Below are 26,510 nucleotides of genomic sequence, written 5' to 3'. Positions count from 1 at the left end.
GGCATGAGCCACTATGATTGGCCACATAACTAATCTTTTAAAATGTCTTAATGTGTATGAGTGTTTTACATCCATGTATCAATGTGCCCCAGGTGCATGCTGGATGCCAAAATCAGAAAAAGGGTGTCAGAGGTCCTGGTACTGGAATTATGAATGGTTATGAGCAAACATGTGGGTGCTGGGAGTCAAACCCAGGTCTTCTGCAAGTGTAAGTGCTCTTAAAACCTAAGCCACCTCTCCAGCCCCATGAAACTAATCTTAATAACCTAAGTTTGGGTTTTAAATCAAACACTTAACATTGATTTTTCAACTTTTATTCAAGATTTTAAGATTTAGTAAGAGCAAAATGTTTAAAAAAAAAAAAAAAAAGTCTCACTCTGTAGCCCAAGCTGGCCTCCTCATCCTTGTAGCAACCTTCCTGCCTTGTCAGTGCTGGCTGGTTACAAGGAAACAATCCCATCGGCCTTACTCTGAGACTCTGGAGGGCACAGCTGTTGACTACAGTAGACAGAGAATTCCATGTTTTACATTATCCTTTACCTTGGCTGTCACAGCCCAGCATGGATAGAGTCCACCTAAGCAATCCCAATGTAGTTTCTCCTGCACAGAAAGCCTCTTTAGAACCAAGAACTGTTCACTGCAGAGATCCAAATACTCTAACCCTGAGTACTCCCTGGAGCCTTCCTTCCTACAGGCCTCACTGGACTGTCCCACTGTGCGACCTGCTGGCACACTTGGTCACCTTGTTCTCAGAAGCCTAACCAAACAGCCTGAGCATCACCACCTCCTCCCAGTTTTCCTTGACCTTCCTCTCTAGGAAGACTTTGTAGGCCTTTCCCGTGCCCTTCCCCTCACGTTTCCCAGCTCTACCCTGCCTCACTGCTTATATTCAGCCACAAGCTATGAATTTAGGAGCTCTTGCATTTTGCACTGTGGTGACAGCTGGATAGCCCCTCCCATGATTCCGCTGGGCTTTTTCAAGACCCTCTCACCCCCACCCCAGGCTCCAGTCCCCAAATCTTCTAGAGTCATGGTATGGTCTCCAAAGCCATGCTCCATCCCATCTGGGCAAAGTGGGTCAGGGTTGGGGTGACTCAGCCCGGAAAGCGCTCACTTCCTAACCCTGCACCCCTGCCCTGCACCGCTGCCGGACCACATTCTGGACCACCTCCAGCGGATGTTTTCCTTGTCCCTGCATAGCAGCTGGTGCCAACCCCCACCCCACCTCCGCCCCGCCCCTTGCCCCAAAGGCTGATCTCCCGGGACTCAGTGAGTTGGGCTCTAACCACTGATCGTCCGACACATCCACACCAATGCCCTGGCCGTTAGCCAGCTCCACACGGCCATGCAACCTCAGACAGAAATCCTGTTCAGCCCAGCCTCTTTCCTGAAGGTCCCACAGCCACATGCCTGCTTCGGCATTCCAGGAAGCTAAGCCTCATCTTGCAGTTCGGCTTGGCTCAAGCACCAATGCCCACCAGGTCACATTTCCAGTACCTCCACTGCCTCCATGATCTGCAGCTACCCATCTGCATTGTCTCTAGTTACTGCAGAAAATAGTCTATGCTCAGCCTTCAGGTAGGTTCCAGACGTTAACTACTGACCAGACTTCTTGATCTCTTTTAATCCCTTCTGCAGTCAAGACAGCAAGGGGTCAAGGTCTTGCCCCAACACAGGAGCCTACCTGGGTGTCCTCTGATAGGCTCTCCTTTGTTCTTTCTTGACACCCTCTGCAAGGAAATCTCGTTTTCTTTCACTCAATTTTGGAATGGCGACCAGAACATTGAGATGGCAGGCAAGCACTCCACCACTGAACTACATCCCCAGCCAAGGCAAAAGCTATCTTGGAGGAAGATAGCTACGAGGCGAGAAGTGTGCTGCCATGGCTGCTGGATGAAGAGGTGACAGGCAGGGTGGCTTCTGAAAAAGCCTGCCAGAAGCCCGCTATATCCACTGCGCTAGGGATGGAGAGTGCAGTGACGTGAATGGGGCTACAGACTTGAATGAAAACCAGAGCAATGACCTACAAGCAGAAGAGGAAGAGTTGGAACAGCAGTTGGGCCTTTGAAATGTGGGAAAGAAAACTCCAGTTTGACCAAGGCCTTTAATGACAGCTAAACTATTATTACAAGTGGTCACAAAGGAGACTTGGAACCTACATAAGAAGATGGGGGTGGGGGTAGGGAGGTCAGGAGCCAAACAAGAAGAAACAGAGTCCTAAAGTTAGCCGAAAATAAGACACAATCCCTCTTCCCAAGGTACTGAGGTGAGAAAAGCAGCTTTAGCAGCAACTTCACCTTTCAAAGCAGGTCTGAAGAATTTCAGATGTCAAGGACCGAAACCAAACATTCCCAGGGCCACATCTGTTCTTGAAGGAGGCAATAGGCTACCTTGGAGAATGCATGTGGAAGACAGCGGTTGGCCTGGAGAGTGCAATCCACAACAGAAGCCCTCGGCTGTGCACAACAGCCGTCATCAGCATTTTGAGCTTTAGCCTCAATCCATGGCTATTTTCTCAGGGCCAAGGGTCAAAGATGGCGCTTAGAACACCCCGTGTGCTGGCTCGTGACAAGCCCATGAGCTAGCACTTCTACTGTATTTACAGATGAGGAGACCAGACGACAGAGGTGAAGTGACTTGCGCAGGGTCAGAGGGCCCGTGAGTACAGGCATGGTCTGATCCCAGCCAACTTCCCAAGCCTGCAGAAACACACTTTACAGGACTGAAGTCCGTGAGGCCTTGTTCCATCATGAGGAAAGAGGGGGCACCTCTGTGAAAGTGGGTTGGCTTGTTAGGATACTTGGAGGAGATACTTCTCTTTGAGAGAGAGCCAGAAACATTGCCAGGGACAATCTTACATCTGATGTCCATTTGCGAGGAAACAAAACAACAAAACAGTAGAAAGTTTATCTTTGCATTGCCTATGGATGAACCCCTTTCCTCACAATGCTGAGGGCAGCCATTTTCCAGACACATCAGGGAAACCCTGCCCTGGCCTCTGAAGGCAGCACACTCTCCACTCCAGATGCCTGCCCTCCTGGAGTCTCTGGCAGTTGCGCCCTTCTGCAGCAACTTGGTTTGGCTGGGGCACAAGATTATCCATCCCCAGGAAATGCCTCCCTCCGGTCCAGGCAGGGATCCCAGCACACACACTGCTGGTGGAGGGAGGGTTGATGGAACGCTTCCTCTCTGCAGGTCAAGATCTGGGGACCACCTGGGGCCTTAAACCCTCCCCTCCTGGCTGGGGAAGTGCCCAGTCCAGTGCCCCTTCCATGGCCACCTCCCCCTCCTGGCTGTGTGGGGGCATGAATCAGCTCTCACAGCTTGTTAAAAGCTGGACCTCTTGTTTTCGTGCCCTCACCTCAGGAAACAGAGTTACAGCCTGTCCAGCTCTACTCAGCAGGGGGCCAGGGTCCTCACTTTATAAACATGCCCAGCCTGTAAGAGGAGAGGGCACTGCCATGGTATGAGACCAGAGCCCAAAGAGAGAGAAACCCAAGAGTCAGGAGCAAGGCAAGAAAAGCAAAGGGATAAGACCAGAGGAATCTGAACAAAAGCCAAGAAGGGTCTGAGAAAGCTGAACTGCAGGAATGGCTCTAAGGATGCTCTGGGCCGGACAAAGCAAGGGAACCCTGGGAGGCTGGAAGATCATGTGCTTGGTTGTGTCTCTGCTCCTCCAGCACCCAGGAGTTAACGGCAAGTGTTACTTCCAAGCTCAAGGTAAGGAGGACTGATGCTTGGGGGAGGAGGAGGGCAGTAGTGAAGGCAGAGGTGGGACCCTGTACTCAGTGGATCCACCCGTGGAAAAGGAAGGGCTGTGTGGAGGTGTGATGCAGATTCTCTCCCACCCAGACCATTCTCATTCTTCCCCAGCCCCCTGCCACTATGAAGGGAACTATTTCACTCTGGGTGAATCTTGGCTCCGCAAGGACTGTTTCCATTGTACCTGTCTGCATCCTGTTGGTGTGGGCTGCTGTGACACGTGAGTGGCCATGAGTGGCCAGGGGGAATGCCTGTGATGTGACTGGGGGATGGCCAGAGAGTAACTAGATTTCTGTGAGGCAAGAATAAACAGAAGAGTATGGGGAGACTGCAGATGTGAAGGCACCAATGAGAGGGGAGTCGAGGTAGATCTGGAGAGAAGTGCTCCTGCTTAGAACACTAAGAAGTCCTTCTGTGGGAATAGAGCGCTGTTACAGTGCCGGGGCACACTAGAGGAGGATGGGGGGCTGGTCTGAGGTGGGAGGGCAGGCTGTAGAGGTGACTTTTCACTGCACTGACTCTCCCAATCTTTGGTTCTCTAGGTCTCAGCATCCCATTGACTTCCCTGCTGGCTGTGAAGTACGCCAGGAGGCAGGAACCTGTCAATTTTCCCTGGTGCAAAAATCTGACCCTCGGCTGCCCTGCAAAGGCGGAGGACCCAACTTAGAATGGGGCTCAGCTCACACCTCTGTTCCTGGGGCTCCTGCTCCCCACTCCAGCTAAAGAATCGCCCAAATGCTGGCTGCTCACTGCTGCTGCCACTTCCAGGGAAACCACTAGCAGCTGCCAATTTACTCCAAATAAATAAATTAATACTACAGCTGAAAGCCTGTTTCTCATTGCCTGTGTTACTGAACCCCAGGTGGGAAAAGCGGGACCCACTGGAGTCCAGCTGTTGAGTTCTCGGTATCTTGAAAAAAACCAGTGCCACAGCGGGCATGTGAGGCAGTTTCAGATAGTTATGCTGCTGGTGCTGGGACCTGGAGCAGCGTATGAGACCAGGGTGGGGCTTGTAGGAAGCACTTTGATGGGGAGGTCCCAGCTGAAGGTGTCTACAGGCACCTGCTCAGGCCCTGTCCAGGTCGAAGGCTCAGGCTCTTCCAGTGGGGGCAGAAGGACCAATCCTGGTTCTCGGGATGTTACAAATTCAAAATGCAATCGCCACTTCAAGGACACTGCAAAAGAAAAGAAAGACATAGAGACTAAAACATCGGTTCTCAACCTGTGGGTTTCAACTCCTGGGAGGTCAAAGGACCCTTTCACAGGGTGGCCTAAGACCATGGGAAAACACAGATGTTTACACTGTGATTTGTAACAGTAGCAAAATCACAGTTATGACGTAGCAACAAAATTGATTTTATGGTTGGGATCACCACAACATGAGGAACTGGGTTAGAGTCGCAGCATTAGGAAGGTTGAGAACCACTGCTCTAAGAACAAGCAGAAGGCCAGGAGTGGTAGCACAGGCCTGTCCCAGGACTCGGCGAAGCAGGAGGACCACCAATTCAAGATCAGGTTGATGCCAGCTGGAGGACTTCATGAGACCCTAATACCCTAATATTAAAAAACCAACCAAACACAAAGCAAGCAAATGGTAGGTAGTAAAAGCCGGTGACAAACTCTGTCTAGTAAACTGAAAAGCTCAGAGCCATCAAGATGGCTCACAGGTTAAGGGGACTTGCCACCAAGCCTGATGACGTGAAACTGAGCCACAGGACCCATATGGAAAGAGCCAACTCTAGAAAGTTGTCACCTGATCTAAACACACACATGTGAATGCCCTGATCTACACACAAAATAACACAGTTAGGTCAGTTAACATTCTCTGCCAGGTGTGACGGCTCGTGCCTTTGATTCCAGCATTCAGGAAGATGAGGCAGGGCAGGTGGAGGCAGTCTGAGTTTGAGACAGCCTGATCTACATAGTGTCCTCCAGGCCAGTCTAAGACACACAGTGAGAGAGAGAGCGATCCTATCTTTACAAAACAAAACAAACGAAAAAACCCAAAACAAAAACACACAAAAAAATTTTTTTAAAGAAAAAAAAAAAAAAAAAAAACAGATTGTATCCATAAAGAGGAAAAGGCACAGGGCAGAAAGCTTTGCTCAAACACTTTGTTTTTAAGGAATCTGGCGTGAACATGTTAGCCAGAGATGCCATTAAGGACAGCAATATCAAGTTTCTAGTAACCCAAGATCAGGACGTCAAGGGCGGGTGGCCTGAAGTAAATGCGCTAAGGAACCAGAGGCCAGTGCCTTGTCAGAGGGTCAGGAACAGTACTCTTTAGAGCTGGTAAGAGTTTAGGGGTCAACACATCTGAACAAAAGTGGTGAAGTGGAAAATGTAAGAAAGTGTAGTGGGTTGGGTTGCACGTGGGTGTGCATGCCTGGGAGGGCTTTAGGGGTCAGGGCCCACGGCGCTCTACCTAAGCCCGGCCGCCAACAGGGTCAGGTTCTCACCAATGGCAGTGCAGAAGCCAGGGGTAGAGCAGAGAGGGATGGGAAGGGAGAAGCTGGTTCTAGTTGTATGTAGGCAGGACTCCTGGTGCCGGGCATGAGTCACATGGGACACTGAAGGGGCAACTCCTGTCCCTCGGCGTCGCTGGTACTCAGGCTGCACTCGCTCTTCAGTTTGCAAGCTTACTGAAAACTGGGAGTAAGGAGAGAGATGTATACCAGCAGGCATTTGGAAATACCAACGGTAGGTTAGAGGTAGCCCTGAAGCCCCCAACTTCCACATCTACAAGACACCCCTCTTCATGCAGGTCCCTTTTCCACCCTGGCCCTTCAGACTGAGCACAATAAAAGCTGCTTTCTCACCTGTAAACAAGCTACCGTTCCTTCCCCTAAGTTTAAGGTCCCCACCACGTCCTCGCCGAGTCTGTACACAGATTTGAAGATACCAAATGTCCCAACTTTCCCTCGGCCATCACTGATATTGTATAGATCTGGGAAGAATGATACCAAAGGATACTGTTTATACTGGGGAATATCTAGGACTGAGTCTCAGAGGCCAAAACATGGGGTTCTTCATAATGGGGACAAGACACTAGTGGACCCATGAAGAGATGTGGTAGACAGGGGGTTTCTTGGATAGGAGTACACTGAGGGAAAGGTTGGAGCAGGGCAATTCTGAGAGGATTCTTACGGAGGCTGCGGCAGGATGTGGCAGCCATGAGGCGCTCCCCAGCTAGCTCAGCTAGCCACGAATCCTTCTTCCCACTTTCATCCTCCTCCAAGAAGGGACTAGATGGAGCCACAGCCTCATCCTGGGGGAAGTGGACATCTTGAAGACCTACAATGAATGAACAGAGGTAATGCTGGGAGGCATCAGACATGTAAACAGACAGCTAGTTTTAGACTCTGACCTGCGAAGGCTGAAGGGAACCATGCCTGAGGTCTACATCTCAACCTACTCTCCACCCTTCATCCCCAGCACCATCCCTCAAACCAGGAGTCTCTGCAGGTCCTCTGAGACCATGCTTCATAAGCCTCTATGCTACCCATCCCTCCAGGAACTAACTTACCAGTCAGCACAAGAACTCTCAAAGGGACTCGGAGTAAAGTGATGGGTGAGTTGACCCGCTGACAGCCTATGGTCAATTTGTAGACGTACTTGACGGACTGACCCCGGAAGGAAGGTGGTCCCTCTGTGGGCAGCACTTCACTGTAAGAGTCTGGTTGAGAAACAGTAGTCAGGGTAGCCAAATCCTCCCTCCAGGAGACTTAGCAGGCAATCTGGGGTTAGGGGGCAATCACTCACATGATTTGGATTCTCCAGGGTCTAGCCTCAGGTCACAGAACAGGATTTTTGGTGGAGTAGAAAGGATACACTGACCCCTCTCACCTATGAAAATTAAGAAAGACTGCAATAAAATGACTAATTGTCCTTTACTGAGAACTGCCAACTCTTCCTGTTGCAATATGGGAACAGTCTTATAGCCCCAAATCAACAGTTCCCTTCCCCTACGTCGCTGATGTGCTGGTGACCGTGTCATACAAGAACAGTGACTTCCTCTCCCTCCAACGCAAATAGATAATCTGTCTCTAACCTCGGTGTGGCAGAAAGACAGTCTGGCTGTCAGGCTGGACATCCGGCTGACTAGAGTCAGGGGGTGGCAGTGCTACCCGACTCTCACTGGCATGGAACTGGCAGTGGATCTGGGCACTGGCCCAGGCCAGAGCCTCACTGTGGGAGAGGAAAAAGAAGGAATGAGAAGATTGTTTGACTTCACAAATGCTCTCCCTACAATACTGTCTGACAAGATCACCAAGGTCAGGTGACTGTCATAGTGACCAGGGAATCCAGAACCCCCTCCCCCAAGTGAAATCATTACACAATGAAAACTGCGCCGAGTTCAAAAGGAGTTAGCAGAGTTAGAGAGAGGAGGAGCAAAGGAGGGTAAGGGGTCATTGTCGTCCACATCTTTTGTTAAAAGCCCTTCACCACAATGAGAGCACAGTGAACAAGGAGGAGGTGGTGATGGTGGTGTAGTTACAGGACAACCAAAGCTCTGATTTAGAACGAGCGGTACCAGGCTTCCTCCCTGAAGGGGCACCGCCTTCAGAACCAGCATCCCCACCTGGACGCAGAAGTGGCGGTCGGAGGCAGGGGATTAGTGACAGTCACCACACATTCCAGAGCCTCCCCCGCCAGAAACACAGGACCTCGACTCAGCTCCGCTACCACTTCAATCATGGCAGCTCCAGAACCAAATCTGGAAGGAAACAGAGTGCCAGAAGTCAGTACAGGAGAAGGGAGGAAGGAGTGTCTAAGACCTAGGGTTGGTTTATGTCCCAGGGGGCAAAAGATGGGTTTTTTTCAAGTTTCGGTGCGGGTGGGAAGCACTGGCAGGTGGATGGGGTAGGCGGTACTGCCTGCGTCGCTTTAGCCCTAGACTTCTCTGCGCCTGGAGTCGGGATGAGGGCCCCTGCGCCGCCTCCCGCGGGCCCCGGTCTCGGTCCCCACTTCCCTTGAGGCTCCATGTCCTAGCCCAGGACACTGTCGCCCATCCCGTTTCTGGATCTAGACGCAGACTCTTACTCACGGAGGTCCTCACCTGGCCGCCCCTCCGAGACCGGCTCGGAGCTCGGTGGCGTCCGCGGTGTCAGTGGCGCTACAGAGGCGGGACTTCCTTTGTCACACCGCAGGGTTGAGGAGCCCCTTCCGGCCGGACCGGAAGGGGCTAGGGTGGTCCCGGGGCTGCGGGTCACCCTCCCAGCGGTGGCACCTGAGCGCGGGCGCTGGGGACCCCGGCCGGAGGGACCCGGTGCCCACCCTGGAGCCCCCGGAGCCGCGGCCCGGGGCGGGGCCGAGGGTGGCCGCGAGCTCCCGGGCGGGTCCCAGGGGCGGTGCTTTGCGGGCAGGTACCGCGGCTCCGCCCCCGTCCGTGGAGCTGGTGGGCCTTCGGCCAAGCGAGCTAATCACCGCGGCCCAATGACAACAAGGCCCAACCCTTCCCGCCTAGAGTCGCGACCCAAGGAGAGCCCGCGGCGGCGACTATATTGCCGTAGCCACTGCCTCTGCAGCAAGAGCTCTCTTGACTTAACCCAGATACCAACTTCCCACGGCTTTCAGGCCCTCCTGGACCGCACCTAACTGCAACTAGCGCCCGCGTTTCAAAACGTCAGAAACGTGTCAGAGGCACCCGAGACCACCGAGGTCGTGAGGACCCAGGATCCAGTGAACATGGTAACCTGCGTACCAGCCTCCGAGCAAATCGGCTGTGCCAAAGGAGATTCCCAAGTTTATTGTCCTGAAGATACCGGAGACCCCGAGGCTGTGCGGGTTACAGACTGTGGGAGCCCTGAAGACAGTGGACCCCAGAATGAGCCACGCTACTGCAATTCAGAGGACTCTGGGCAGCTGATGGCCTCCTATGAGGGTAAAGCTAGAGGCTACCAGGTGCCTCCTTTTGGCTGGCGGATCTGCTTGGCTCACGAGTTTGCAGAGAAAAGGAAACCCTTTAATGCTAACAACATCTCTCTAAGCAACCTGATAAAGCATTTCGGTATGGGCTTGAGGTGAGTCAATTTCGTTGCCTAGAATGCCTTGATTCCTTTGTTCCCATTCAAGACTCCCTGCATAGGTGGGAAAGGGTAGGCCAGCAGTTGGCCACCTGGGTCCAGTCAAGTATGTTATATCCCCTGCATTCTTCAGTTCCGCAGTTCTTGAGGGTGAGGCTGAAGAACATTTTTATTTATTTACTTATTTGGCGATCCTGTTTTCCTAGCATCTTGTCTTCTCGGCAGGAAAAAGGAGGAGCATTGAGTGCTGTAGGCAGTCTTTCCTACTTGGCCCCCCTTCCATGCACTTCCTCCGTCCCAGACTTCCCTTTGAGATTAGCTATACTTTGTGGCAAGGTAGGAGAAGTCCAGTCTCTGTTTTACTTGATACAATGTTTTATTTTTCAAGGAGGAGGTTCTCCAGCCTACATTCCCCTCAGCAGCTGAAACATTCTGTGTACCTTATTTAAGCATGAACTCCTTCAGGTCCAGCATTCATCTGTTCCTTTCCTCAAGCTCTGATTCCTGGAATAGTTGAGTCTGGCTGTTGTCAGCCCTGAAGAGAGAGCGAGAAGGTCACTACTCTGTGACAGATGGCTTCTGATACAGAAAAGCAAAGTTGGAATTAGGCAAAGTAGTGCATACCCATAGTGCCACCTGCTTGAGAGGCTGAGACAGGAAGATAATTTGAGCCTTCAAGAGTTCAGAGCATATCCCAGAAACAGAGAGACACACGGTATATACTCACTTATAAGTGGATACTAGACATATAATACAGGATAAACATACTAAAATCTGTACACCTAAAGAAGCTGATCTAGAAGGAGGACCCTGGGTAAGATGCTCAATCCTCATTCAGAAGGGCAAACAGGACGGACATTGGAAGAAGGAGAAAACAGGAAACAGGACAGGAGCCTTTCTCAGAGGGCTTCTGAAAGGCTCTACCCAGCACTGTAGCGAAGCAGATACTGAGACTCATAAACAAACTTTGGGTAGAGTGCAGGGAATCTTATGAAAGAAGGGGGAGATAGTTAGACCTGGAGGGGACAGGAACTCCACAAGGAGAGCAACAGAACCAAAATATCTGGGCACAGGGTCTTTTCTGAGACTGATACTCTAACCAAGGACCATGTATGGAGATGACTTAGAACCTCTGCTCAGATGTAGCCCATGGCAGCTCAGTATCCAAGTGGGTTCCCTCGTAAGGAGAACAGGGACTGTCTCTGACATGAACTCAGTGCCTGGCTCTTTGACCACCTCTCCCTGATTGGGGGAGCAGCCTTGCCAGTCCACAAAGGAGGACACTGCAGCCGGTCCTGATAAGACCTGATAGGCTAGGGTCAGAGGAAAGGGGAAAAGGACCTCCCCTATCAATGGACTGGGAGAGGGGCATGGCAGGAGATGAGGGAGGGTGGGATTGGGAGGGGAGGAGGGAAGGGGCTACAGCTGGGATACAAAGTGAATAAAACGGTAATTAATATAAAAAATAAAAATGTAATATAATATAAAATATAATTTAATATAAAATTTATATAAAATATATAATTATATTTAATTTAATATATTGATAAAATGTTTAATATAAAATTATATAAAATATATAATTTAATATAAAAAAGTTCAGAGCAAGCCTGGGCATGACAGTGAAAGCATCCCAAGTAACAGGTGAGGGAGAACTGGGGATAAAGGCTCAGTAGTAGGGAGCATGCATTCAGCACGTCCCTAGATCTCTAAAGATGGCTTCTAGCAAGCCATGCTAGAGCTTCCCAGTGCCCTGGTAGGAAGGTCTGCAGAGCCAGCCTTAGCTTTCCCTCCTGTGCCAGAGCTTACAAACACTCCGGAGCTGGCACTACTCACCCTCTGGACTCCCCTCTGAGTTCAAAGACTAGTGAGGAGGAGCCATACCTACTAACAGGAACAGATGGATATGAAGAAGAGCATCATTCTGAGTCAGTTCACATATAAATACACTGCTAGGGAGGGAGGCATAAAAGTTGGGAAACTCATCCCCAACAGCTTCTAAAATAGGGAACCCTTCCCTGCCCCCGTTGGTGCGTGTGGACTGTGGTGAGAAGGCTACTTACATAACCCTAGCCCTAGGCAATGAGAAGGGCCTGGTGCTGCCTGGACATTTGGCTCCTGTGGGTGGCCCATCTTCTATGAAACTGACTGTGTTAGTTACGTGTTGCCATGACCAGAATCAGACAAAAGGAACTTAAGGAGGGCTTATTTTGGCTCACAGTTTGAGGGCACACTCTGTCATGGCAAAGAAATAATGGCGGCAGCCACAGTTTATGACAGGCAGGGGCAGTGAGCAACGAATGGGAGCACTCCGCTCTCTTCCTTTTCGTTCAGTTCAGACTCCAGCCCATGGAATGGTGTCACCCGCAGTTAAGGTGCATCTTCCCACGTCAACTAACCGAATATAATCGTTCCTCGTAGGCAGCCCAAGCGCTTGCCTCTTGGGTGATTCTTGATCTGGTCAAGTTGTCCGTAAGAATTAGCAATATTTCTTCAGTCCAGTTCTATCTCCAAAACCTTTGTGTCAAAATGGGACAGAGGGTGCTGAGACAGGCACAGTGGATGGCAGGTCGTCAGGAAGAGAGCAAGAACAAGTGTGTATTCACCCTAGCCACTTAGCCACCAAATATGAGCTGAGTCACAGAGACCTCAAGCTCTTGCTCAGCCCCTTGGACCTTGGCTTCCCATACTAGGATAGGGTGGGAATCACCCACACAGAGCTTTTAGAATGGTATGAGTAGAAAGCAGAGGTGAGAATTCAGAATGATCATTTTTGAGTTGAGATGGATACTATAAAGAACTGAGTATGTCAGGAATGACCCTGACATACTGAATTGAGCTGAACTGAGGGGCGCCCTGATCAGGAGTGCTGGTGGAATAGTTACTGGCGTCTGAACTTAGTGAGAGTTCAATTTTGATTGCTCTTCCTTTAGCCAAAGTCAGTTCACTTAATAAATGTTTGCTACCAGATAGTTCTTTGTCCTGCCTCGTATCTTGTAGTTCTTCTCCATTCCTATCTGGTTTCTCATTGCTGTCCTATTTTGTCTAAACTGGCAGAGGACCTTCAAGCCTTACTACTACCTTTGTCGCTTTGTCTCCCATGCCTTTTACCCTGTCCCCAGAATGAACCACTATTTTTTTTCTAGACAGGGTTTCTCTGTGTAACAGCCCTAGCTGTCCTAGGCTTCTTTGTAGACCAGGCTGACCTCGAACTCACAGAGTTCTCCCTGCTACTGCCTCCCTGAGTGCTGGGATCAAAGGCGCACACCACCACGCCCCACTTGCTTTCTTTCTTTTAAATATATTGCTCCCCTCCCAACTCTTGCTCCAGTCTGTCTTCCATTGCTCTTTCTATGTCTGTAGTTTGTACATCCATTCATTTATAAATTCATCAAATATTTATGGGCTTTGCCCTGTATCTAGAGCTATGATAACATTCAACTAGTCTTGGTCATTGTCCCTTAACCCAAGGAACTTAAAAATTTGTCATGCTCATGTGAGGAACACACTGTAATAACAAAGCAGTGGCTAATTATGAACTGAGGTAGTGTGAGGCGATAATCATGCCTGTCATAGATATTCTACTTTATGGCTTTCTTATCTGTCAGGTTATTTGATCTTCCATGATTGTGTGAGGTAGCTAGGGCAGAAGTTATTCCCATTTTGTAGATGAGGAAACAAAAGCTTGAGGGCTCACATACCTAGTACTTGCGTAGATGTGACTGAATGTTGGGCATAAAATGGTTGGTTAAGGAGGAGAGTACAAGCGGGAAAGACTGTCGGGGCTTGCTTCACGGCCCCTCCTGAATGAGAATGTAGGAGTAAGATTAGAAGGCAGGCTGAGGCAGATGTCCTGCCCTTCAAAGTACAGACATTTATTTGTATGTGACAGTCCTGACCATTTTCCTGTGGAAACGGAGCAAGGAGCAGGAACAGAAAAACACTGTGACTTTCAGGAAGCTGTCCTGTGGTGGGTATTCTGACTTTGCTTTGTTGAGACAGGTTCTCACTCTGATGCCCAGGTTGTCCTGGAACTCATTATGTAGCCCAGGCTAGTCTCAACCCCAAGTGCTGGTTTTACAGGTGTGAGCCATCATGCCCAGTTAATTTATTGGGTATTTTGGAAAAGCAAACTCTGAAAACTTAGAGTTAAATGCTAAAGGGGGGATGAGGCTTAATTAGGAAATGGTCCTGAAAATATAAATGCGGTTATCTTCAGCTGAGATGATTTGCTTCCCTTCTACCTGGTACATTCTCTATTTATTTTTTACCTTTCATAATCATAAATAAAATCTTTTCTAAAGGAGGAAGTCCTTTTGGCAGCCTCTGCTTGTTTGGAAATTAGGGAGCTATGTGGAAGAGGATATAGCCAGGGAAGGGCCACTGGCCCTTTCAGCACAGACAAAACGCTCCTGAGGTTTGGACTAAAACAGTGGTAATGGTGTTAGAGCCGTCAGTTTCTCTCAGAGTACAGAAACAAGGCATGCTACAATGGTACTTGAGCAACTAGGAAGATAAGGGACCTTGAACTGGGGTAATAATGGAGAGAAAGATATTGTTTGAGACAGAGTCTTACCCTATAGCCCATGCTGGCCTCAGACTTCCTTCTGCCTCAGGCCTCAGAATGCTAAGATTATAGGAATGTTCACGGAGCCTGCCATCCCTGTGACATTTAGCGAGAGCTCACAGCAGGGTGACAAGGTAAAGGGAGATGACTGCAGCTTATAAGAAAAACCCACTTACCTTACACTCACATTGACACTTGCTCCTCAGGTACTTCAAGTGGTGGTACCGGAAGACCCAGGTGGAAAAGAAGACCCCTTTCATCGACATGTTCAATTGTGTACCCCTGAGACAGATCTACGGTGAGTCTCAGCTCAGCTGCTCTTTTCAGAGACAGTCAACTTCTGTGCTTCTGCAGAGTCGGGCAGAGGTTTCTAATTTATGCATATCACATGGCTCTGTTCCTTAGGTTTTTAGAGCCCAGACAAAGATGTGGCCTTGCTTTCTTTTTCCAATTCTCCATTAACCTTCCTGACTTTCTCTCTAGGTTGTCCCTTGGGTGGCATTGGAGGAGGCACTATCACCCGGGGCTGGAGAGGCCAATTCTGTCGTTGGCAGCTTAATCCTGGAATGTACCAGCACCAGACAGTCATTGCAGACCAAGTAAGAGCCAGGAAGGGGGCGGGGCCAGGCAAAGAAGTGACTGTTAGACAGTCACATGCTCAGTACATGCTTTCAGGATGCTGTATGCCCACCTGGTCCTAGGATGGACAACAGGTTAAGATGGACACAGAACCCATGTTCTTTGAAAGAGTGAACAACCCCAGTAATGCTCATTGCACATGTCTCCTGCCTAGCTCAAACTCTTCTGGGAAGTAGCTCAGCCAGTACCCACCAAAGGGGAGACAATTCCTGGGTCACTTAAGCTAGCTAAAAGAACATTGGGAGCTTCGTGGGGCAGTGCATCCGTATAATCTCAGTACTTGGGAGGCAGATGCAAAAGGACCAGTTGTTCAAGGCCAGCGTTAGTTACATAGTGAGGCTGAGAGTAGCCTGAGCAACCCATCCCTGTCTCTCAAAACGGGGGTCAGGGGGTGTGGTGAGATGGCCCAGTAGGTAAAGCCACACAGGTCTGACCACCAGTGTTCCATGCCACAGGGTGGGAGGCGAGAACCAGCGCCTACAAATTCTCTTCAAACCTCCATGCTTAACTTACATGCACTGTTCACTGAGGCACCTGCATGCTGTGAAGATCAAAAGAGCCTGTAGGAAGGAGTTGATTCTCACTTGTACCATGTGGACTTGGGAGAGCAAACTCAGGTTGTCAGGCTTAGTGGCAAGTACCTTCACTTGCTTGAGCCATCTTGGCTGGCCCAATTTATTATCTAAAAAGATCAGAAGAGAGGAAATAAAACCTAAACAGTCGTGGTGAAGCACTAAGTCTCCTTACCTAGATTTGTAAGCCTTCAGCCAATGTGCCTCTCTAGTGGTCTGCCCAGGGTTTTCATTTCTGTTTCTATAGCATATCTGGGCCTCAACTGACAGTATGGGACCTGCCCTTCACCAAAGTTCTCAAATGACCTCCCTTTTTGAGTTAGCAGGTTCCCTTTTCCTCAAGCTTTCAGTTTATCTTTAAAGGAGAGATGACAGTATCATTCTCAATTTAGGTTTAGTGGGTGTGCCCAATATCCAAGCTCCACCCCCAGCCCATGACTCATCTCTTCTGTATTCCAAGGAATACGTTTCCTTTGGAAACGTGGCTCTGCAGTAATTATTGCCTGCATACTGTGTCAATACACTGTGGTAGGTTTGGGGGATATTTATATTAAAAACAATCCTACAAAGTACCATTATCATTATGTTACAGATGAGGAAGCAGGATCCAGCATGGTAACAGGCTCAAGGCAACATGGTAGAGAAAGGATGCCACTCAGAGCCAGTCCTGTCTGTGACAAAGAGCTGGTGGTGTTAACCATTTATACTTTACCAGCAAGATGAAAAAGTATTTTATGGCTGGCCCCATATCTGTAATCCCAACACTGAGGCAGGAGGATCACCAGTTCAAGGCCAACCTGAGCTACAGAGCAAGACCCTATCTCAAAAGAGATAGGAGAAAGAAAAACCTTATATACAATGAAAATACCAAGCATATTTGGACTAACAAAACAGATATTAAACCCTCAGCATTCCTCCTTTCTTGAGCCTAAAGTTTTGCTGGGAGAAATAAGACCTGGAGAACATGGAGACTGCTGCCATGAGGGGCCTTGCTAGACTAGGGAACCAGACAGCACTGCAGAGACTTTGCTTGTTCTTTGCACACATGTCAGCTCTGTAAGGTCCACCTCAGTAAGTATGAAATGGCCCCTGCCTTCAGAAAAAGCCATAGGACAGTTGGGGACACAGGGTAGCAAATAAAAACACTGTGACATAATTCACCAAATACTAGAATGAAGAGGAACAGAATGAGGGCAAACAGAATGGCTCCCTGTTGGAAAAAGGAAGAGGAGGTATTTGACTTACTCCTTGAAAGATTAGGGATCTAACCAGATGGAGATGACTATGGGGCAGAGTCATGAGGAAATAAAGGTGCTTAATGACTGGAGAGTATTTGTATGATCAGACTGCCCAGGAAGAGGCAGAGGCCAGACTATTGAGGCTTTGAAAGCCAGGTTAGAGTTTAGAATTCAGCCTGAGTGCTCTAGGAGTCACTGAAACATTCTAAGCAGCCACATACTGATTTGTTAGATCGTTTTCCTGCTACCAAGAGGCAGATAGTATAGGCCTGATTAAGGTGCTGAAATCAGGCATGAAGAGAGGAGGTCTAGGAGCTAGCTGGAAAGGGAGGCAGATGGACATGGTGGTGGCCTACTGAGCAGGGAGGAAGGCCTGGGAGACAACCCAAGGCTGGTGATGACAGGGTCTGAAAAGGGAGGAGGCCTTGGGTTGAGGGGACCAGTGTGTTACTTGTTCCTGCCTGTCTGCTCTCTTCAAGTTTACAGTATGCTTGCGGCGGGATGGGCGGACTGTGTATCAGCAAGTTCTGTCCCTGGAGCGTCCAAGTGTCTTGCACAGCTGGAACTGGGGCCTGTGTGGTTACTTTGCTTTCTACCATGCCCTCTATCCCCGAGCCTGGACAGTCTATCAGCTTCCTGGCCAGAGTGTCACCCTCACCTGCCGCCAGATCACACCTATTTTGCCCCATGACTACCAGGTGAGGCTTCCTCATCTATTTCCTCCATTACCTTCCCTCCCCCAGATCTACTGCTGCTGGAAATTTTATGACTTACAAGAGGGAGAGGTTGGAGCTATGAACATCACACTGGCTTCCCAGACCAATTAATCCTAGCCTTCTAGATCTTCTGGTAGGCCATTTTCCTGAGAATATGGGAGATGCAAGGAACAGAGGGAATATACTGGGGAATATTTGAGAAGGCTCTCAGTGCCCATGACTGGTCCTAAGAACTGGAGCCAAGCATAGATACACTGAGACTGAGTCCAATCTTTTATCCCCAGGACAGCAGCCTCCCTGTAGGAATCTTTGTGTGGGATGTAGAAAATGAAGGAGATGAAACTCTGGATGTATCCATCATGTTCTCCATGCGGAATGGACTAGGAGGTGAAGATGATGCCCCAGGAGGGTTGTGGAATGAGCCCTTCTGTCTGGAACAGGATGGGACGACTGTCCAGGGGCTCCTCCTGCATCATCCAACCCCTCCAAATCCCTACACCATGGCTGTGGCTGCACGATGCAGGGTAATGGAATAGTCTGCTCTGTACCTCTCCCTGTGAACCCCTGCCCTCACACCTGACCCTGAACCTACTTCTGCCTCTCATAGTCTTTCATTTCATCAACTCACGAGTCCCATCCTCATCACAGCCCGCATTCTCTGGATCTCAGAGGTGACAGTGATAAGAGGAGGAGAAGACCTAGTTAGAAGACTGTACTTGTACTTGCCCCCACAGACTTTTTTGCTCCTTAATAGGCAGATACCACGGTAACCTACATCACAGCCTTTGACCCTGACGGCACTGGGCAGCAGGTGTGGCAGGACCTACTTCAAGATGGACAGCTGGACTCTCCCACTGGTGACAGGGGTTTTGACTGGGAGGTGTTGGGAAGAAAGGCTGTGTCCTGTCTTAGGACCAGGGAAAGAAAATGCAATAATGAATAGGATTTAGGAGTCCCTAGGTTTGGGGCTCAAGGAAGTACCTGTGCTGATTCCTGTGTGCTTCTTAGGTCAAAGCACCCCAACACAGAAAGGAGAGGGTATTGCTGGGGCTGTTTGTATTTCCAGTAAGCTGCCACCACGAGGCCGCTGCTGCTTGGAGTTTTCACTGACTTGGGATATGCCTAGGATCATGTTTGGAGCTAAGGGCCAAGTCCACTACAGGTAAATGCAGGGATCCAAAGGCACCAGGGCTCTGGCCTAGAGCGCTTGTTCTTATACCTTTCTTTCCATCCAGGCGGTATACACGGTTCTTTGGTTCAGAGGGTGATGTGGCACCTGCCCTTAGCCACTATGCACTGTGCCAATATGCAGACTGGGAGACCAGAATCTCGGCATGGCAGAGCCCAGTACTGGATGACAGGTGCCAACAGAGTCCTCTTGTACTTTCTACAAATAGGACTTGATCTGTCTCAGTAGGACTGCGCTGGGATTCACTCAGTGCCCCTACTCCTTTGAACTCCAGAATCCTTGCTATCCGGGGAGGCTTATAAAGACATTTTCCCTCCTCTTGGCTTCCCAGATCCTTGCCTGCCTGGTACAAATCTGCTCTGTTCAATGAATTATACTTCCTGGCTGATGGAGGCACAGTATGGCTGGAAGTTCCTGAAGACTCTCTGCCAGAGGAGCTGGGAGGGAGCATGTATCAGCTCTGCCCCATTCTGCAGGACTATGGGCGATTCGGCTATCTTGAGGGTACGGGCTGCTGGTGGGTGGGGTGTGTCAGGCTAGTCAGTACCCTGCGTAAGGCAAGATGACAGATCTTCCTATTCCAGGGTATTGATGGGGTAAGGGATACACGGTGACTCTGCCCTACTTCCAACTTTCGCAGAGCTACCAAGGGGAAGCTAGGGTCTGGCAACAGCGTCTCTCTCATTCCTCCAGGCCAGGAGTATCGCATGTACAATACATACGATGTCCACTTTTATGCTTCTTTTGCCCTCGTCATGCTGTGGCCCAAACTTGAGCTCAGTCTACAATATGATATGGGTAAGGGTGACTTCTCTTAGCTTTCTTTACCCTTGAACCTTTGTTGTCCCTCAAATGATATGTCATTCCCCTTCCCCCTGAACATACCTGTATCTTGCTTATTAGTTCTTCTCTGAGGTTGCACACACAGCACTGTGCCCCACCCCAGGCCTGCCCATTCCCTGCTTTCCCTCACATACTTGGGTTTCTGCTCCCCCAGCTCTGGCAACTTTGAAGGAGGACCTGACACGGCGACGGTACCTGATGAGTGGAGTAATGGCACCTGTGAAAAGGAGGAATGTTATCCCTCATGATATAGGGGACCCAGGTAAGATTCCACCACGCCAAGGTCCACTTCCATCTATCAGTTTTTATACCCTCTATCCTGTCCACAGGATAAGCCAGGTCCCCTCCCCTCCAACAGATGACGAGCCATGGCTCCGGGTCAATGCATACTTGATTCATGATACTGCTGACTGGAAGGACCTAAACCTTAAGTTTGTACTCCAAGTTTATCGGGACTATTACCTGACGGGTGATCAAGGCTTCCTGAAGGACATGTGGCCTGTGTGTCTGGTGAGCAATGAGTACATATTTTCCAGTATGCCAGGGATATGACTGGTGTCTTAGGAGAACTCAGATGGCTAGTACCTTTCTTAGAACCTAAGTCTTCAGTGTCTCGATCCCTCTCTAGGCAGTGATGGAGTCTGAAATGAAGTTTGATAAGGACCAAGATGGACTCATTGAGAATAGCGGCTACCCAGACCAGACCTATGATGGATGGGTCACCACAGGCCCCAGGTTTGGGGGTCGGGGTTTTCAGGTCTGAGGCGGGCAGTGGGCACATAACAATGGTAGTGCCCGTGCCTGGGAGGGGCTGGGGCTGTCAGGCTCACCCTGGCCCCTGTCCCTAACCAGTGCTTACTGTGGAGGGCTGTGGCTGGCAGCTGTGGCGGTGATGGTTCAGATGGCTGTTGTGTGTGAGGCCCAGGACATCCAGGATAAGTTTTCTTCCATTCTCTGCCGAGGCCAAGAAGCTTACGAGAGACTGCTCTGGAATGGTGAGTAAAAGCAACCTGGGCTGTCTTAAAACCAACTACAGGGACACAAACAGCTTTCCTTTGCCCTTCCTCTCCTCCAGGCCGCTATTACAACTATGATAGCAGCTCCCAGCCTCAGTCCCGCATCATCATGTCTGACCAGTGTGCTGGGCAGTGGTTCCTGAGGGCCTGTGGCCTGGGAGAAGGAGACACTGAGGTGAGAAACTACAAAAGCCAGAAAGATGGGTTCCCTGGAGGAAGGAAGCAAGTATAAGAGACTGTCTCTGCTCTTCCTACTCTAGGTATTTCCTACCCTACATGTGATCCGTGCTCTCCAAACCATCTTCGAGCTCAATGTCCAGGCCTTTGCAGGAGGAGCCATGGGGGCTGTGAATGGGATGCAGCCTCATGGGGTCCCTGACAGATCCAGTGTGCAGTCTGATGAAGTTTGGGTGGGTGTGGTCTACGCGCTGGCAGCCACCATGATCCAAGAGGTAATATATTCCCTTTCCCATCCTTCATCATTTGTACTGTGGTCCAGAAAACTTCCTCTCAATTCATTTATTTCCACCAAATTTATTCCAAAAATACCCTAAGGCCACTTATCCATCCACAGAGCCCCCTTTTCCCTGGCATGCATTCCACCTTGCCTTTAGGTTCTTGCCTTTAGGGCAAATGGCCTACCATCTTACCTACTCAGCTAAGCAGTAATTGTCCCAAGAGAGCCAGTTACTACAAATGTATTCTACCTCTTCCCACAGGGCCTGACTTGGGAAGGTTTCAGGACAGCTGAAGGCTGTTACCGCACCGTGTGGGAACGCCTGGGCCTGGCCTTCCAGACCCCAGAGGCATACTGCCAGCAGCGAGTATTCCGCTCACTGGCCTACATGCGGCCCCTGAGCATCTGGGCCATGCAGCTGGCCCTGCAACAGCAGCAGCATAAAAAGGGCAGCAGGCCAGTAGTCACACAGGGCACAGAACTAAGCACAGAGCCAGAATGTGGACCAAAGAAATCTTTGGCAAGCCTAAATCCAGAGTGAGCCCTCTGAACTAAGGAGGCCCAGCCTCTGCACTGGTCTTTGCCCTTTCCTCCCGCAACTACTGCAGCCTGAGCCAACAGGACAATCATGCCTCTCCCTTCTTCCTCCCCGACTGTGCCAGTAAAAAGGGGCTGACCAACTACTTATTTATTTCTTACACTACCCGTTCCTTCTGTGGATGAAATACTCAAGGCCAGTAAATTTCTCCAAGTCTTTTCATGGGACAACATGGGTATAAATAAAAGACCCATAAAAATAAGTAAGTGTGGTGCATTCAGGTTCCCAGGCATGCTAACAGGGCACAGGAACAGAGGCCAGCTCTTCCCCTACTCTTATCCATCGGAGTACAGACAGGAGTCCTCAGGCTGAGGATACTCCAGATGGTCACATCTAACCTGAATACCTGCCCTGTAAGGTAACAGAAGAAGGGCAGTGGGCAGGCAGCCATCCCCCATTTTTTGAAAGATTTGCTTGCAGAGGAAGGTTGGGACTCGAGAAGGGGATCTCTGAGGAAAGATTAAGGAGTGGCCAGTGCAGGGGCGGCTGTGCTTGAGGCATGTGATATAGTAGGCAGGAAAAGTTGGAGGCCAGGAGCATATGTTCTGAGCTGTCCAGCAACTGGTCTGTGCTGTCCTTTGGTAACTCTGACTGTAGGGCAGGCAGCTTCTGCTGCTGCTGGTCCTCACTGGGGAGGGCACGAAGCTGGCGGTGCAACACTGAAGAGACAAAGACTGATCAGGAGACAACACAGAAGATGCCCTCAACCCCAGCCCATGCCTTACGGTGTCCTCTTACCGACATACTCAGCTGGCACACTCCCTCTTGTGTCAGAGGAGTACATAGCAGGTAACAGAAGAAGGCAGAAAGAAAACAGCAGGACCTAGAACACAGGGAAAAGGAGATGAAGAGCTCTGGGTCACACGTCCTGTCTCTGCCAAGGGAAAGATCTCTTGTCCCATCCTCACCAGGACACATGTGCTGCCACTGCTAGTTTTGTTTGCTATCTCAGTCACCATGGCCTGAAGTTTCCTCAGTTGACCTAGAAGGGACCTAAGAGAAGAGAGAAAACAACGGTGAGCAGGCCCTGACCTGGCACCCTAAGTCACATGAAGTCCTCCTGTTGAAGCCACCCTCTCCACTGGTACAGTGGATCCCAGCTCTTAACTTCCCTTGCCATTTTTCCTCCACATGACTTCTTTGTGCACAAATACCTGTAGTTCCGTATGGAAACAAAAATAAAAACTCTCTGCCCTGACTTAACCAAATAACTTTCAAAAAAATTCTCGCCAGGCACAGTGGCACACACCTGTAAGCCCAGCACCCTGGGAGGCAGAGGCAGGCAGATCTCTGTGAGATGGAGGCCAGCCTGATCTACAAAGTGACTCCAGGACAGCCAAGGCTGCACAGAGAAATTTTGTCTTGAAGCGGATGAACCGTGTATGTAATCGCCAACAACCCAGTGGCTAACGAGTTCCAGCCAAACACAAATATATTGTCTTCTCTACACCTGACTGCTTTCCCCACCCAGTCCCATCTCCATAATTGCAACTCCTGTTAACTACCTCTATTCAGTCTTTTACTTCCCCTTTCTTTATCTTGGTACTTAGTTTCTCCTTAGTTACTTGCAAATGTATTCCCCTCACTCTGAGCTGGAGATGTGGTAAGGGCCAACCACCAGATTTCTGCGTTTGGGAGCTCTCCCCGCGGAAACAGTGAGAAGAGAGATAAGCATTGGAAATGGATGGCTCTAAATGGAGGCTTACAGATTCTGCTCCTCCAGAAGTTGCACTTTGTTCTGCAGCTCCTGATTCTGGGCTGTGTATTTCAAGACCCTGGAGAATAACACAGATATCAAAGTATTGCCTATATCCTCCTTTCAAAAACTTAAGGCTTCCAACTTTTTTCCCCATGTTCTTTCTTCCTTACCTGCTCTCAAGCCCCCCGACATACACCTTCTTCTTTTTGCGGCTTTCTTGAGCTGCTTTCTTGTTTCGAATCTTCCTCCGTACCCGTTTGAGAACTTGTTCCTCCACCTAAGAGAAGACAGGAAAAAGGTCTGCCAGGGTATATAATTATGTACCTTATATACACTACATAGGTGTGTTGGAAGGCAGCTGAGTTCAGCCTTCTTCCCAAAGACCCTCCACAGCGTCTTTGATCAAGAGGCATTCACCTTCTGTGTGGATGTCTCCAAGGACCAGGTGTTCAACACTCAAAGCCAGACTATTTTTTTGGTTATTATTTTTATGTAGATGGGTGTTTTGCTTGTATGTATGTCTCTGAATAATGTGTGTGCCGGGCACCACATAGACCAGAAGAGGGTGTCATAGCTCCTGGAACTGGAGTTACAGTTTTAAGCTGCCATGTCGTTGCTGGGACTCAAACCCAGACCCCCTCGAACAGCAGAAAGTACCCTAAACCACTAAACCATCTTTCCAGCATCTAATTTAAATAATTTTTAAAAATTCCTCCTAAGCTAGGTGTGGTAGTACATGTCTGTAATCTCAGCACTTGGAAGGTAGAGGGAAGACATCAAGACTTCAAGACCATCCTTGACTAGAGTAGTTTTGAGGCCAGACTGACCTATACAAGACCACTTGACATCCATCCTTAACCTAAACCAACATCAATCTTATTATAATTTCCAGCCATTGGATTTACCTAGACTCTCTAGAGCCATATAGAATATATCCTTATTTTAAGGCACATAAACTTTTCCAGAAAACTGAAGAAAGGTGGTAACTCATATTCTCTGATAACACCTGTCAAACCTGGACACTAGCCAGGAATGATGTCATACACCTGTAATCTAGTCTTTGGGAATTGGAAGCAGGAGGATCAGGAGTTCAAAGGCGTTCCTTACCCACTACATAGTTTGAGGCCGGCTCATCCTGGGCCTACAAGACCCTGTCTTAATAAACAAGGGCTAGAGGACGTAGCTCAGTGGTGGAGCACTTGACAAGCATGCATGAGGTGCTAGATTCAAATCTCAGTGTGTGTGGGGGGGATTACAATATGCTCTGGCCAGGGTAAAGGATGACAAGACAGTTAATGTCCTAAGGAAAGCACCACTATTGATAATTTCCAAATTCCATTTTTTTTCCTACTAATACATTGTTCACTCGCCTTGTAATGGTGGTAGAGGGATAGGAGGCAGTGTCTTAGCCCAGGCCTGCCTGAACTCAACATGATGCTATGTCTGGCCTTTAACTTCTGATCCTCCTGCCCCCAGTAATTTAGCAAAAGATACTGTGAATATGTTAAAAAGGCACTTGGAAAGTGGCTTTCTTGCCTCTCCCTCCCAGAGTGTTGAGACAATAAAGGTGTGAGGCGCTATGCCAAGCTTTGACAATTGTTTTTGTTAGACTGGTTCAGCCTCTCATTGAGAAAGAGGTGAAGTGGCATGATAACAAATCTGTCAAGGCCCTTCACTTGCAGTCCTTTTCAGGGCTCTGTACTAATATTAGCTGACATTTAAAATTTTATCTTTTTTTATGTGGGTATGTGCTTGTTTGGGGTTCAGAGAACTTGTAGGAGTAGGTCTTCTCCTTCCCTCATGAGGGTCCCGTGGATAAATACCAGGTCATTAGGCCTGAAAGCAAGGGCCTTTTCTTAGTAACCCACGCACTGATAATGTTGAAAGGAACAGCAGGATTTATATATGCCCCATAAGATCGGGACCTACCCTGGCATCTAGCCTACTACCTTCCTGCCTCAGGTTCCTGCAAACAGGTGGTCTGCCTCGGTTCTGACCTCGGTCCTTTTCACGTAATTGATATGAAATAAACTGAGTTTGCCTACTTAGGTCACACAATCCCCCTCCAGCTATTGCTCCACCAACAGGAACCTTACTTTAGTGAGAGGAAGTGTTGAGGGCAGAGTAAGCCCCTCCTTCTCCAAGAGCCTCTTCTCTTCCTCTGTCAGTATCAGCCTAGAAATCTCCTAAGGTTGGAGGAAACGGCGGAGAGAGTAGAGTTGCACGGGTCTGTGAGAGCAGAACGGGGTAATTTCGGCCCCTGCAAGGTGAGGAGGTAATCCTGAAAAATCAAGTCCACTACCTGCTCCGCTGCTGTTTCCTCTACACGCAGTGGAGTCACATGGAACCCGTCCTTTTTGAAGCTCCCAGTATCTGCAAAAAGCCAAAGTAGGCCTAGCTAGGACTGTGAACTCTCTCCTGTCTCAAAACTTAACATTTCACACTCACCTAGATCTATGGAGACATGGTTCTGTGGGAGGGAGTAGTTGTGATCATGGCGAACGGAGGAGCTGGAGGAGGTGGAAGAGCTGAGAACATCCGGCGATGCAGAGGGACTGAGCAGAGAGCTCAGTAAATCCTCCACCTCCCAGTCGCTTAGTGCTTGCACGGAGTTCTAGCGAATTCAAAGGCCTTGATTTATCTCCGTACCTTAGGTATCACAGACGTCATTAGCTCAAAACGCCCACCCACCTACCTCGGAAGGCGGCAGCTGCAAGTCCAGCGGAGCCTCTACGTCCTGCTCAGTCGCAGCCCACAAATCTCCGCTTTCCTCAAGCAGGAAGCCCAGCAGGTCCTGATCACCAGGATCCAAAGCCAGCAGGTCCTGACCACCAGGATCCATTTGGGATATCTATAAATAGAAATCCCTCCACGCAGATCCAATCTCTGAACCTTAGGCACGACCCCTACTACTCAAGCCCGCTCTACTCACCTTAGTCACTCCCCGCCAGGGGCCTAGCGGTCACTCTGAGTCACAGCCGCCTCCCAGCTTCTACAGAACAGAAGTGATGCACTTAGCCCCGTGGCGTCCTGGGACTTGCAGTTCCCTCCAACTCGGAAGTGGCTCCCGGGCTGCGCCACGTCCCGGGGGCTATGCAAATTGTGGGGACGTCCCTACAGCTTCCCACACCCCAGGGCGGGCGTTCTCGGGATCGGGCTCCGCCCCCGCCGCGAGCTAGAAAAAAAGA

General features: G+C 49.6%; 4 protein-coding genes and 1 long non-coding RNA gene across 7 annotated transcripts; 2 read left to right on the top strand and 3 right to left on the bottom strand.

Moving 5' to 3' along the window:
- Positions 1-298: 298 nt before the first annotated feature.
- Rgp1 (RGP1 homolog, RAB6A GEF complex partner 1) lies at positions 299-9,007 on the bottom strand. 2 transcript variants are annotated; one of them, XM_055597587.1, is made up of 9 exons: positions 8,810-9,007; positions 8,345-8,479; positions 7,814-7,950; positions 7,525-7,608; positions 7,289-7,438; positions 6,910-7,056; positions 6,582-6,709; positions 6,222-6,411; positions 299-4,937 (listed from the first exon to the last, which is right to left on the bottom strand). In XM_055597587.1, the coding sequence occupies exons 2-9, from the start codon at positions 8,458-8,460 to the stop codon at positions 4,714-4,716; spliced, it is 1,176 nt and encodes a 391-aa protein (XP_055453562.1). In that variant the 5' UTR covers positions 8,461-8,479; positions 8,810-9,007; the 3' UTR covers positions 299-4,713. The 2 variants fall into 2 exon arrangements, with proteins under 2 accessions (XP_055453562.1, XP_055453561.1); XM_055597586.1 differs by having other exon boundaries at positions 8,822-9,007.
- On the top strand, positions 3,591-4,485 carry Msmp (microseminoprotein, prostate associated). Its single transcript, XM_055597590.1, has 3 exons — positions 3,591-3,720; positions 3,874-3,982; positions 4,305-4,485. Exons 1-3 carry the CDS (start codon positions 3,591-3,593, stop codon positions 4,483-4,485), a joined length of 420 nt encoding a protein of 139 aa, XP_055453565.1.
- Positions 9,008-9,130: 123 nt separating the features above from the next.
- Positions 9,131-22,831, top strand: Gba2 (glucosylceramidase beta 2). Its single transcript, XM_055597585.1, has 17 exons — positions 9,131-9,785; positions 14,562-14,653; positions 14,839-14,954; positions 17,284-17,502; positions 17,805-18,044; positions 18,275-18,377; positions 18,529-18,682; positions 18,756-18,881; positions 19,041-19,213; positions 19,403-19,507; positions 19,707-19,814; positions 19,911-20,062; positions 20,181-20,287; positions 20,405-20,547; positions 20,628-20,743; positions 20,829-21,020; positions 21,288-22,831. The coding sequence occupies exons 1-17, from the start codon at positions 9,451-9,453 to the stop codon at positions 21,564-21,566; spliced, it is 2,760 nt and encodes a 919-aa protein (XP_055453560.1). The 5' UTR covers positions 9,131-9,450; the 3' UTR covers positions 21,567-22,831.
- LOC129669391 (uncharacterized) lies at positions 9,892-12,243 on the bottom strand. Its single transcript, XR_008719025.1, has 3 exons — positions 12,188-12,243; positions 10,229-10,323; positions 9,892-9,944 (listed from the first exon to the last, which is right to left on the bottom strand). It is a non-coding gene; the product is annotated as an uncharacterized LOC129669391 (long non-coding RNA).
- Positions 21,764-26,506, bottom strand: Creb3 (cAMP responsive element binding protein 3). 2 transcript variants are annotated; one of them, XM_055597588.1, is made up of 10 exons: positions 26,255-26,506; positions 26,018-26,173; positions 25,771-25,936; positions 25,625-25,695; positions 25,419-25,508; positions 23,493-23,599; positions 23,330-23,398; positions 22,532-22,616; positions 22,362-22,446; positions 21,764-22,282 (listed from the first exon to the last, which is right to left on the bottom strand). In XM_055597588.1, the coding sequence occupies exons 2-10, from the start codon at positions 26,162-26,164 to the stop codon at positions 21,957-21,959; spliced, it is 1,146 nt and encodes a 381-aa protein (XP_055453563.1). In that variant the 5' UTR covers positions 26,165-26,173; positions 26,255-26,506; the 3' UTR covers positions 21,764-21,956. The 2 variants fall into 2 exon arrangements, with proteins under 2 accessions (XP_055453563.1, XP_055453564.1); XM_055597589.1 differs by lacking the exon at positions 25,419-25,508.
- Between the last annotated feature and the right edge of the window lie 4 nt (positions 26,507-26,510).

Source organism: Psammomys obesus, unplaced genomic scaffold (assembly GCF_907164565.1).
Source record: "Psammomys obesus unplaced genomic scaffold, mPsaObe1.curated_primary_1811, whole genome shotgun sequence".
Classification (NCBI taxonomy): domain Eukaryota; kingdom Metazoa; phylum Chordata; class Mammalia; order Rodentia; family Muridae; genus Psammomys; species Psammomys obesus.
Note: the sequence above shows the minus strand (reverse complement) of the source record. Positions and strands in the feature narration are given on the sequence as shown.